General features: G+C 38.7%; 1 protein-coding gene across 1 annotated transcript; it reads right to left on the reverse strand.

Annotated features, from left to right (window-relative positions):
- Positions 1–11,113: 11,113 nt before the first annotated feature.
- Positions 11,114–11,377, reverse strand: Dynll1l2 (dynein light chain LC8-type 1 like 2). The gene has a single exon (XM_002729942.1). It carries the CDS (start codon positions 11,375–11,377, stop codon positions 11,114–11,116), a length of 264 nt encoding a protein of 87 aa, XP_002729988.1.
- Positions 11,378–12,314: the final 937 nt, after the last annotated feature.

Genomic DNA, 12,314 nt, shown 5'->3' on the forward strand with positions numbered 1-12,314 from the left:
AGAGAGAGAACTCTGGCTGGACCTAGACCCCCTACACATATGTAGCAAATGAACAGATTTGACTTCATGAGGGTCTCCCAGCATCAGGAGTGGGGGCTGTTCCTGAATCAGTTGCATGCCTGCCTGCCTGCCTGCCTGCCTGCCTGCCTGCCTGCCTGCCTGCCTGCCTGCCTGCCTGCCTGCCTGCCTTTGGACCTCTTCCCCTAACTGGCCTGCCTTATCTGGCTTCAGGATGTGCCTAGTCCTGCAGTGAGTTGATGTGCAGATGTTGTGGGGGAGTTAATGTGGGCAGGCAATACTTAGAGGGGGGCTTCCTCTTCTCTTAATCGCTGAGCCATCTCTCTAGCCCTGGGCTCCCCCTTTTCAAAGGAGAAGGAATGAGGGAATGATCTGGGAGGAGTGGAGGCTGATATTGAAATGCAAACTGAATTAATCAATAATTTTGATAAACTTTCTTTTAAAGAAAGAAATGCAGACATTGCTAGAAAAAGTAATAAGGTGACCCAATGAGACAAAACATATTGGTTAGGTAATGATAAAATTCATCAAAGAAGATACCAGTGTTAAATGACTATGGCAAGTACATGGCCTATTCAACATGGCAGATCACACCCTTTCTGGTTTATATGGTCAGTAATTTGTACCTATTTGCTCTATCAATGTCCAGCTGGAACAGTAGACTTCTCCATTTTTTCTTACATATCTCTATTTTAACATCATCCCAACTATACTGGCTAGTTCTGTGTGTCAACTTGACACAAGTTGGAGTTATCACAGAAAAAGGAGCCTCAGTTGTGGAAATGCCTTCATGAGACCCAGCTGTAAGGCATTTTCTTAATTATTGATCAAGCGGGGAGGACCCAGCCCATTGTGGTTGGTGCCATCCCTGAGCTGGTGGTCTTGGGTTCTATAAGAAAGCAAACTGAGCAAGCCAGGGAGAGCAAGCCAGTAAGTAACATCCCTCCATGGCCTCTGCATCAGCTCCTGCTTCCTGACCTGCTTGAGTTCCAGTCCTGAGTTCCCTTGGTGATGAACAGCAATGTGGAAGTGTAAGCTGAATAAACCCTTTCCTCCCCAACTTGCCTCTTAGTTATGACATTTGTACAAGAATAGAAACCCTAACTAAGACACCAGGGCTGCATTTTAAGTGTGTTTGTATTTAGAATACCATAGCTTCTTGGAGAAAGGACCTCTTTGTATTTAAGTTACATGTCCTCTTTATCCTAAGTCTCCTACTCTTAAATACCCTTTGTCCTAAATTATCATAACTGGCCCTGTTATCTCAGTTTTCATGCCTGTTTATCCCTTTTAAACTGTCCAGCACATTTGACAATCACTTTAATCTTTCCCTCAACTTACATGACATTTAGTGGCACATATTCCAGATAATCTTCAGAACGATTCCTGTGTCTCTTTGCAGTTACTTATCACTCTCTGTATTCCAGGTAGGTGCCTCCCCTAGCCAAGATTTTATTCTCTACTAAATGTAACAAAGTTTGTTGTATTTGGGTTTGCAGAAGTTTTGTTTTGGAATATGGAAAATGCTTAGATTAATAATCGCTGATATGAAATCAGAAGCCCCATAAATCTATTTTAATTTCTAAATTTAGCAACAGTAGGGATTTAATTTGTGGTCTAAGAATATAAATTGGGCAAGAGGCAATTATTAAATATCATTTAACACATTAAATAGCATTTAATATATGTTAAATGTAGAAACATCTTGCCTTAGGACCTTCTAGTACAGTCCCTCCTGATTGGAACTTGTCAGCATTAATTGCCCATTCATGACAAGAAGGGGGCTGTTGACTTTACACTACTCATCATCTTTCACTCTTATCACTAGCAGACTGAGTTTTGGGAGATTTTTGTCTCTACTTACTGATTGCATATACAGGTTGTAAGAATGGAACCTGTAAGAAATCTCAGATGTTGGGAAAGAGAGGCCAAGAGAACATAAATGATTACATTTACAAGAATTGTTAAATGAGCAATGATGCAATTGCCTTACTTACAGAGTGTAAATAATCAGATGGCAGACAGCTCTCAAAATGGTGTGTACCCCTTGTCTCTCAAAGGACATGTTCAGTGAATTAGCATGAGCGGGAAGAGGATTGTGGCATAAGATATCTAAAGACCAGTTCTAGCTGATGTCCCCATAGCTAAAGTGTCACCAAAACTTATCTGTGTGTTTGAAAACCCCATGCTATTCTGGCATAACTTTCTTCCATTCTAAAAGTTAAGTCCTTAGAGTAAAGCTTCTTTTCTGGTCACAGATGTAGAAATTTTAAGAAAACACCCTAGAATGTTGCATGTAATTTTTGCAGAGCACAATATGTTATGACATCAATACCTCATAGCTTTAGAATCTTAAAACACTCCAATTTGAATATTTCAATATGGTCTAAAGGTGGTTGCAATCATGACTTCATAAGTTAGTGATCGTTCTAGCAATTCTCTGATTTTTCCTGGCTTCTGCATATATCTTTTGTTCCCCCCTCAATATATTTTTCTCCTGGGATTTTCATATATTTTGAATTCAGTTTCCAGAATGAAATAATTGAAGATGGTCCAATCCCTAATGTTTCCACTCATGTCTTTGGTTATACCAACACACATAGCTTGTGAAAAAGTAATTATTTATATGAAGTTTGTACCAACATATATAGCTTATGAAAAGTTATCCCAATACATATGGCTAATGAGGAATGATATGGGACAAGTAAAGAATGATTATTAGTATCAAAATAAAGAAAAATCCATATAAAGATCATTTTTCAGATACTTTCATTATTTTATTGTGAGTGGTTACTTTGTTTCCTTTACGTCTTTGTTAGACCCCATACCCCTGTGCCTTCAAACTACCAAGCTAGTCAGGAGACACCCTAAGCAGAAGGTGATGGGGCTTTCAAGGGCTTGGCATGGGGCTCTGTTGTGGTGGCACAGTTCAGTGACAGACCCCAGATTCTTCAGCATTCAGTTGGCGCCTCTCTTTTCTGTGAGGCACCAGCCACATTCTTGTTTAAATGTTCCAAGATGTGAGTAAACTTGATGATTTGAGAGTGCAAGCTGTGAAATAGAAGGTTTTCATTTGTGTGGACCCCCATTTTAAGAGAATTCTTCCATGAAGGATTTCAGTATTCAGTTCTGGGAGCCTGGGTAAAATTTCGAGGGTGTATTATGCAAAGGTCTTTAAATAAATCTCACAAAATTTCAGTCATCTGGTTTTTTAACACAGTGTTGACAGTTTAGATCTTTTGAAACTTCTGGCTGGTAAAGTGATATTTTTGCATCCAAATGTTGGGAGTTGTAGGAATTAAAGTTTGGTAAGCATTGTCTTTATATTAAATATAGTCAATACAAAGGACAAGATTTACACTGAATATTATAGTTAACTATTATGTTTAATAAGAATAAAGGTCATGTAGCTTGGCAATTAATTAGTAAGATGGGCACCATTGTTTATTTTCACTAACTCCCAGAAATGCATATGAATAAATAGCAGGGTTACGATTTCCTTTTCACTGACACATTGGCTTCCTATCAGATTTATTCACCCATCCTCATTCACTCACTCAGTAGCTTTTCGGTGTTTGCATTGAATTTCTGGCCTCATACTTGCTAGGCAAGCCCTCTACCATTGAAAGATCTTCCTGTTCTAGATTTATTTTTCTGATAAGGAGGAAATAAAAGGGCATTGAATGGGCATATCCCTTTATATTATTCATGGAAATGTAATGCATCACAATAAAATGCAATCTGTGTTGTGCCCCCCTTTTTGTTAGTGTTCATGGTCATTGCAAGTTGATTTATTATGGATGAGGAAGAGGAATGGATGCCCAGTAGTACTACAGTGAGACCTCTGATTTCCCACATCTATCTGGATGTGTTAAATAACTAAAACAGAGCGGAATAGCAGAGAGTAGGAACACATGCTCAGCTGCACAGTCTGACAGTTCCAGTGAATCCCGGCCAGCATGCATCAAGGCATAGTTTAAATGCCACCATTTCCCCTACACCAATAAGTCGTGACACTGCAACTCTTTGCTCACTGTTGCTTAAGCAAGGAGATAGAAAATTCTAGTAAAGGATTATATGACTGCTGTCACATCAGAGACGAGCTTTAAATGAACATCAAGGCATATTTTCCTCTACATGGCTGAACAATAGTAAACACAGAAACACAGAAATATATACATACTTGCATACCAAGCATATATATATATATGCACATGCATAAATACAAACCATGCAACTATTATGAATTCCTGAGTAAAATAAGACAATTGTTAAATTTCATGCAATACTCCAATTAACAAATAGGAGTGAAATTTCTAATACAAACTCTAGGTGTCATAATAATAATAATAATAATAATAGTAATAATAATTAGATGGTAATTTTGTAATACTAGTCAAGTAGTCAAATGACTAATAAAGCCAGTTTTATCACATGACTCAATAGTTCCATTTTAAAATATGCTTCTCATGGACTAAAAGTATCCCGAAATGTTTTTGTTCTTCATTTGAATTAATGGAAATTGTTGCACATGACTGATATTCTGCTTCAGAAATGTGATATTTAATGTTTCTCAGTAGATAAAATGCCTTTCTGAAAGAATGGCTCCTCAGAAGTGCATCAGTTTTATTCTTGATCTTGGAAAGTTTATTAGAAAGTTTAAAGAATGCGTTCATACTCATTTGGGTCAACCTTTTCCGATGCATAAGTTTAGAAGCTAAGAACAGTATTTTTGCACTAAGTTATACATTGTATCATTTCCTGAAAGAGCTTTATATTCCTCATCTCCATGAGTTACTTCTGAGTCTTCTAGAATAAGTATCTATGGCCTCCAAGGATCTTCATGTAAGGGTATTTAACAAAGCATTTACTTTAGAAGGAAAAATTATAGAGCAACCTGTAAAGTCAGCAATATAAGGAAGATTACATGAGTTGTCATGTTTATTCAGTAAATATGAGCTTAGACCCCATTTAGCAAAAAAGGAAAGGACTGGCTATGGAGATGCTTGGTTGGTTAAGAGCTTGCAGCACAAGCCCAAAGCCCATCATTCATGTGTAAAGTCAGACACAGAGACACAGACCTATAAGCTTAGTACTAGGGGGACAGATAGGAGAGCCTCTGGGATTTGCTCACTAGCAGTCTAGCCAAATCAGTGAGGTCCTGTATCTCAAGAAACAAAATACAGGAATGAGGGGCATATGAGAAGGTTTAGAGGGAGAAAATGGAACTGGGGATTAATGTATAATCTCAAAAGATAAATTCTTTTAACTGAGGTGAAAAACATGTACACACACACACATGCATACACACACCACACACATGTACCTGCACACACACACACACATGCATAAACACGCCACACACATGTACCTGCACACACACACACATACCTGCACATATATGTGCACAGAGGCAAACAGGTCCACATACATACCCACAGAATAAGTGAAATGAAAAGAATTAGGAATTATTATTATTGTTATTATCATCATTATTATTATTACAAATGTGTACATTCTAATCTATAGAACATATGGTGCCCATATTAAATCAAATAGATAAGTTGTAGCATATTTGTATACTGTGTATCTCACAGGTGTCAATGTTGATTTCTCTGTTTACCTTTTGTACTGTAATTCAGTTTCCTTTATGGGGATGGTGGGGAATCTTTCTCCCTGTTTTATATAGTAATTGGTCTTTATAGATCTGGCTTTACTATGATTGATTTTGATAAATTATATTTTCCAGGAAATTATCCATTTAGTCTGTGCTTTCACATTGGTTTGCATAAATTGTCAAAGGTGCCTTCATCACTTCAATAAGCATTTGTTTCTATGGCTATTTTCTTGTCATTTTTTAATTGTGTGTACTTATGCATTTTTATTTTTAGGTTGATAGCCTAGCAGTTTATTGTACTGAAACTTTGAAAAAAGATTTCCTATGTATAATTATTCTAAAGAAATGGCTTTTGGACCTATAATTTTTCTATTTTTAATTTGATTTTAGCTTTTATATTTTCTAATTTCTTCTATTCTTATTTTCATTTCTTTTCATTCCTTTTAATATGATTTCCAAGTTTCTTGTTAGAGCAGTAACTAGTTGCTTGAGTATGCAGCTGGTCTAACACTGGTACTCAATATACAAGATAAGTCTAGAGTATCTTGTAACACACCCCTCAAAAAAAACTACTAAAATGATGTTATCATATCAAATAGGTTAGAAAACAATAAACAAGTCAAATGGTCTAAATTTTTTAGATATGAGGACTCTGAGTAATCATTGAACAATAGAAACATAACCCATGGCATAAAAATACATTAAACTACTTTGATACAAATTTTATTTCAATAAAAACGGGGGAGGTGGCGAATAGAGCCTCTTTTTCCTTACAGGAAACCTCCAGCTACTGTAAATAAGGACTACTCCCTTCAGCAGTGGCGTTAAGCATCCATCCCCTCCAGTGAAAGAGACTGGCTGGATTGTTTCCATGGAACAAAGAATCACAAAGTAGTAACTTTGCAAGGGAGAACACAGGCAAGCATCCCTTTAATCAAGTGATCAAGACCAGCGTCATAAATATTTTTCTTAATCTCCTCCCTGTTATGTGAGTGTTGATAAGGAAATTTTTCTTCTGTATTTTTCTCCCTAGGCCCACATTCCCCAAAGCAGCTAATAGTCTTCAAAAATAACAAAAAAGCAGCACGCTGGAAAAGAATAAGGAAATGCCATTCCACAGTGAATGGGATGTCCTGCAATAGGGTATGGGCATTAGTGAGAAACCCATAGAAATGTTTGTGCTGGTGTTCACAGTGGTGCTGATGTCAACTTCTGAGTATGGTCAAAAATACAATGGTTAATACAAAATAAGCAGCAGAGGAACCCGAGAAAAGGGTGTGGAAACTTCCTTTCCCATCAGTTTTCTATGTACTCAAATTCTTTTTAAAATATAATATGTATGTGGTAATGATTTCAGATGTTTTAAATGACATTTAGCTCAATTAAGACTGGCAATGGATTTTCCGAGACTGAGTCATAGGTCTCTAACTGTGTTAGGGTACTGAGTACTGATTCAGGGCCACATGCTAGCAAGTGCTGTAGCACAAACCTATAGCCTGGGTCTTAAATTTGAATTACAGATTCTTCTGCTTCAACCTCTGTTGGTAGCTGAGGTTATAGGTGTGTGCCGTCATGTGGTTTGAGCCACTTCTGTACATCTCTTGCTTGCTTATACATAGTCTAGAGTATGTGAAGAATGTTGTGCTATGTTCTTGAAAAATCAATGAGAACATGCTTGTTATATCCGCAATAGATATACTCAAGTTCTGTAGCGAAAAGGGACTATTTATTTTACAAGAATGTAACAACTGTAAAGACTCTAGGAGATAGACATTGTAGCTGAGACTTTTGAACATAGACTTTTGAACATAAACTTTTAATTAACAATTTAAAAGCACTTTTGACTTTTGAAAATTTTGCCTAGGCAAGTATTTCTCTCAAAAAATCAGCTCGAAATGAATTATATAATCTCATTGAACTTGAATATCCAATACTCTTAATCTTACAAACCAATCATTTGGAAATAATCTATTTTTTAATTTGCAATCATAGGGACTTCTCCAAAAGGTGAACACTGAGAAAACCTGCAATCTTCCTCACTAGGAGCAAAGGAGCTCTAATGACTGTCCTGCTCACACCAGCTTTAGTAACACATGAGTTCCATATTCTCTGGAATGGATCTCTTCAAGCATTTTTAGATGGAATAAATAAGATAGAACAGAACAGACTAATAAGAATAACTATACATGGGGTGGCCTTGGGACTGCAAAGTGTGACAGTCTCTGCAGGACCCGAGACCTATCCTCTCACAGAATGCTGCTACTACTGCCACCAGTGCCACCATTTGACATCTTTCATGTGTTCCAGATAACCCTCCACCCAGACTCGGTTTTAACTGGAAATTGTCACAGAGTGGGATACAAAGCCAGACAGCAGCGCAGCCTACACTTTAATGTGAATGTGACCTACAAGCAAGGGACATTTCTAGTAAAGTTTGTCATTCTGTCCTTGAAAAAAAAGAATAACTATACAACATCTAATAAAATAAGGATAAATAATGTTTTGTAATGTTTTCATGCTTAAGATAATACCAGGCAGTAAGTACATTGCAGTTTTCTGTTTGATTCTACAATATATTGAATGACCTCAGGAGCATAGTGTGTCCCTTGATTGGTATGGGACTACACTGGAGGCTTTATGTTAGTGTAACTATACCCATTTTTTTTATTAACTTGAGTATTTCTTATATACATTTCTAGTGTTATTCCCTTTCCCGGTTTCCGGGCAAACATCCCCCTAATCCCTCCCTCTCCCCTCCTTTATGGGTATTCCCCTCCCCATCCTCCCCCCATTGCCGCCCTCCCCCCAACAATCTAGTTCACTGGGGGTTCAGTCTTAGCAGGACCCAGGGCTTCCCCTTCCACTGGTGCTCTTACTAGGATATTCATTGCTACCTATGAGGTCAGAGTCCAGGGTCAGTCCATGTTTAGTCTTTAGGTAGTACTATACCCATTTTTTAAAAAGTCTTTTACTTAAAAGTGAATCAATACTCTGGGATAAAGAATCTTTCCTTCATTACCTACCACTGGGGTGGCCCATTATCCCCTTTCCACACTGCTTTGTTTGTGTTCATTCTTGCCACCTGCTTAGTGCACTGTAGGCCATAAGTTCAGCTGTGGCTATATGACCCACTCATTGGCCTATGCACAGTTCACGTGAGCAGGACTACAGCATGTGCAAGGTCCAGACAAGCATGGCTGACGTGGGCTGATCGTAGTTTGATGGGGATTACAGCTGCTGGTTTCCATGATCAGCAAAGTGAGTCACATCTATTGCACCTTCTCCCTTGCTTTTTGTGGAGAAAAGTTTGTGTCCAGTAAGCCTGGTTCTCACACAGCCTCACTGTGATGGGAAATGAGGAGAGAAGCTATTTGCCCTCCAGACTACAGGAGGTTTAGTAGCAATGTGTTCCCAGAAGGCTACCTTTGGACATTGTAGTGACATCTCATATTTTTATTTACTAAATCTCTCACTCAAACTGAGAGATGGGATATTTCCAGGGATCATTTAAAACTTCATCAAGACTCCAAGTGTTCACATCATTGGTAGGAGGTGAGGAGAGGGGCAGAAATAATTGAGTATCACAGGTGCTTCTTTATGGAAACCTAGACAGAAAAATCCAATCCTAACAGGATGAAATTTTGAACTCCAGTGCTAAAACAGAAATTCACTTGAAGTACTTGATTTGAATCAGTTTACCTAGAAACAGCGCTTTAAACATTTCGTGCTAAGCAGAGGTGGCATGCTGGGGAGAGTTGAACTTAATCTTCAACAAATGTGAACTGTGACCATAAATCCTGAACTCTGCTCATTGCTTCATTGAGGAGTATTTCCAGTAAGAAGATATGATGGCACGATTGCATGGAGTAGGAGAAGAGGAGGTAAAATCCTCCTCACAAGAAACCAACACACACACACACACACACACACACACACACACACACACACACACACACACACAAGACTCCTCTGCTTCCAAAACCAACCACCATTGCAGAACACACGCCCAGCACTTTCTCAGAGGAGTCAGCTGTTACTCAACACTGTTCTGTAAGAATTTACGAGAGAGGTCTCGCGGAATAGTAGATTTAAGCAAGCATGGTGTCCACAAAGGCTGTGGACGTGGTAAGTTTGAAACTCTAAAGTTTCTAGAAAAGTACAGCAACTTTACTCTTCATGGACTCAGTGACCCCCTTGGGTAGACTCAAATCCAAACTCTCATGACTGAAGATAACCAGGGTACTATGTACTTTTGATTTAACTGACTGTTTTGGAAGGTAAGAGCTGAGTTTCATGATAAAAAAAATGAATTGATATATTACTGAAGTCATAGACTTAAGAGTAAAAATAATCCGTACTTGTCCTAAAACCTTCCAAGAATAAAACACAAGCAGTCCCCTACCTCATAGTTACATACCCAGTCCTGCTCCCCATTTTATTGAGCTATCTCCTTTGTCTCAGTTGCTCTTTCTCTATTCTTCCACATTCACTCCGAATTTGTGGAAGGTTTTCCGAAAATGTGTGCATGTCTTCAACTGAACTTTGGAAATCTGATTTCCTTTGTAATTCTTCACGGTGGCTAACATAGTGATCTCCCCAAAAGGACAAATTAGTAAGCAAAATTAAATGTTATTGGGCACATAGAAGCCAACAGTTGCTCTGGAAAAACAAAAAGAAATTGAGAAATAACTATTGGTAAATCTGTTTTAAGTGATTACAAAATACCTGTGGTCTGGAGCCACTGTGTTCTGTGTCCTTGTGGTTCTTTAAACCATGTGTGAACAAACGGTCCAAATTACTTGTAAGTCCTATGTCCACATAAGGACTAGAACATGTGTGTGATCTAGTTACAACCACTAGAACATGTGTGTGATCTACTAATGACCACCTGGACACGTGTGTCATCTAGTGGCAACCACTAGGACATGGGTGCAATCTAGTGATATCACTAGGACTTGTGTGCAATCTAGTGGCAACCACAGAGTTTCCAAAGGAAAGGGTTTCAGCTGTACTATACAGTAAGATCAAGAATATGTATTTTGAGCTACTTTCCTAATTAGAAAGATGTACAGGATTCTTCCTGACAGGCTTTCTCATGGTATGAAATTATAGCTTCTTTTTGATTATTGGCAAATTTAAAGTTTATGACAGAATAAATTTTAAAAACATGACAGCATTAAATGTCTGCTTTGGGGCAGGTCTTCTTTTCCATCTCCAACAGATTTACTTTTAAAGGAGTGACCTAAGGGAGTAAAAATTGAGGGACAGAAGTATGGGCTAGAAACTAAATACAAATGTAAGCTGTTTTACTAATTTTATAACCACAAACTTGAACAGAGAACAATGCCCTGTACAAAACACAACAGATGAAAATGGGATGTTCCCTTAGCAAGGCTGAAGACTCGATTTCTGGTGTTTGGAATTTAGGATGCAGTCCTTGTTTCTGGGTGGACCACTGGTTTGGTACAGTCCATGCTTTTAACCAGATATGAACAGAAAAATGGCCACCTGACCCAGATAGAAGTAGATGAAGTGTTTGGTTTCATATGTCACACAACCACTGACGTTCCACCCCACAATGCAGTGCCAAGTACAGTTGTACTTATTGTCAAACTCCTTCTTGCTATGGGCTACAAAATCCTCTTCTACACTGTCCTGTGTCTGAGTAGCGCACTCCACCGAGTCCTGCTGCGTCTCTTCCAACATGTCTGCATGTTTGATCGCTGCCTTCCAGCTGTACATAGTTACTATGGAGTCAGCTGCTGCGAGGGAAGGTGCAGCTACAGATGACAGCTGGTCGCTACCGAAGCCATGCCTCATATGGGGCAGTTGTTACCATAAAGAATGTTTAGATACAGCAAATACATAGGCGAATGCCAGCAGCAAACCACTGAACTGAACATAGTGGAGCACGTGTCTTTTTTATATGTTGGGGCATCTTTTGGGTATATGCCCAAGAGAGGTATAGCTAGATCCTCAGGCAGTTCAATGTCCAGTTTTCTGAGGAACCTCCAGACTGATTTCCAGAATGGTTGTACCAGTTTGCAATCCCACCAACAATGGAGGAGTGTTCCTCTTTCTCCACATCCTCGCCAGCATCTGTTGTCCCCTGAGTTTTTGATCATAGCCATTCTCACTGGTGTGAGGTGAAATCTCAGTGTTGTTTTGATTTGCATTTCCCTTATGACTAAAGATGTTGAACATTTCTTTAGGTGTTTCTCAGCCATTTGGCATTCCTCAGCTGTGAATTCTTTGTTTAGCTCTGAACCCCATTTTTTAATAGGGTTATTTGTCTCCCTGCGGTCTAACTTCTTGAGTTCTTTGTATATTTTGGATATAAGGCCTCTATCTGTTGTAGGATTGGTAAAGATCTTTTCCCAATCTGTTGGTTGCCGTTTTGTCCTAACCACAGTGTCCTTTGCCTTACAGAAGCTTTGCAGTTTTATGAGATCCCATTTGTCGATTCTTGATCTTAGAGCGTAAGCCATTGGTGTTTTGTTTAGGAAATTTTCTCCAGTGCCCATGTGTTCCAGATGCTTCCCTAGTTTTTCTTCTACTAGTTTGAGTGTGTCTGCTTTGATGTGGAGGTCCTTGATCCACTTGGACTTAAGCTTTGTACAGGGTGATAAGCATGGATCAATCTGCATTCTTCTACATGTTGCCCTCCAGTTGAACCAGC

This window comes from Rattus norvegicus, chromosome 8 (genome assembly GCF_036323735.1).
Source record: "Rattus norvegicus strain BN/NHsdMcwi chromosome 8, GRCr8, whole genome shotgun sequence".
In the NCBI taxonomy this organism is placed as follows: Eukaryota; Metazoa; Chordata; class Mammalia; order Rodentia; family Muridae; genus Rattus; species Rattus norvegicus.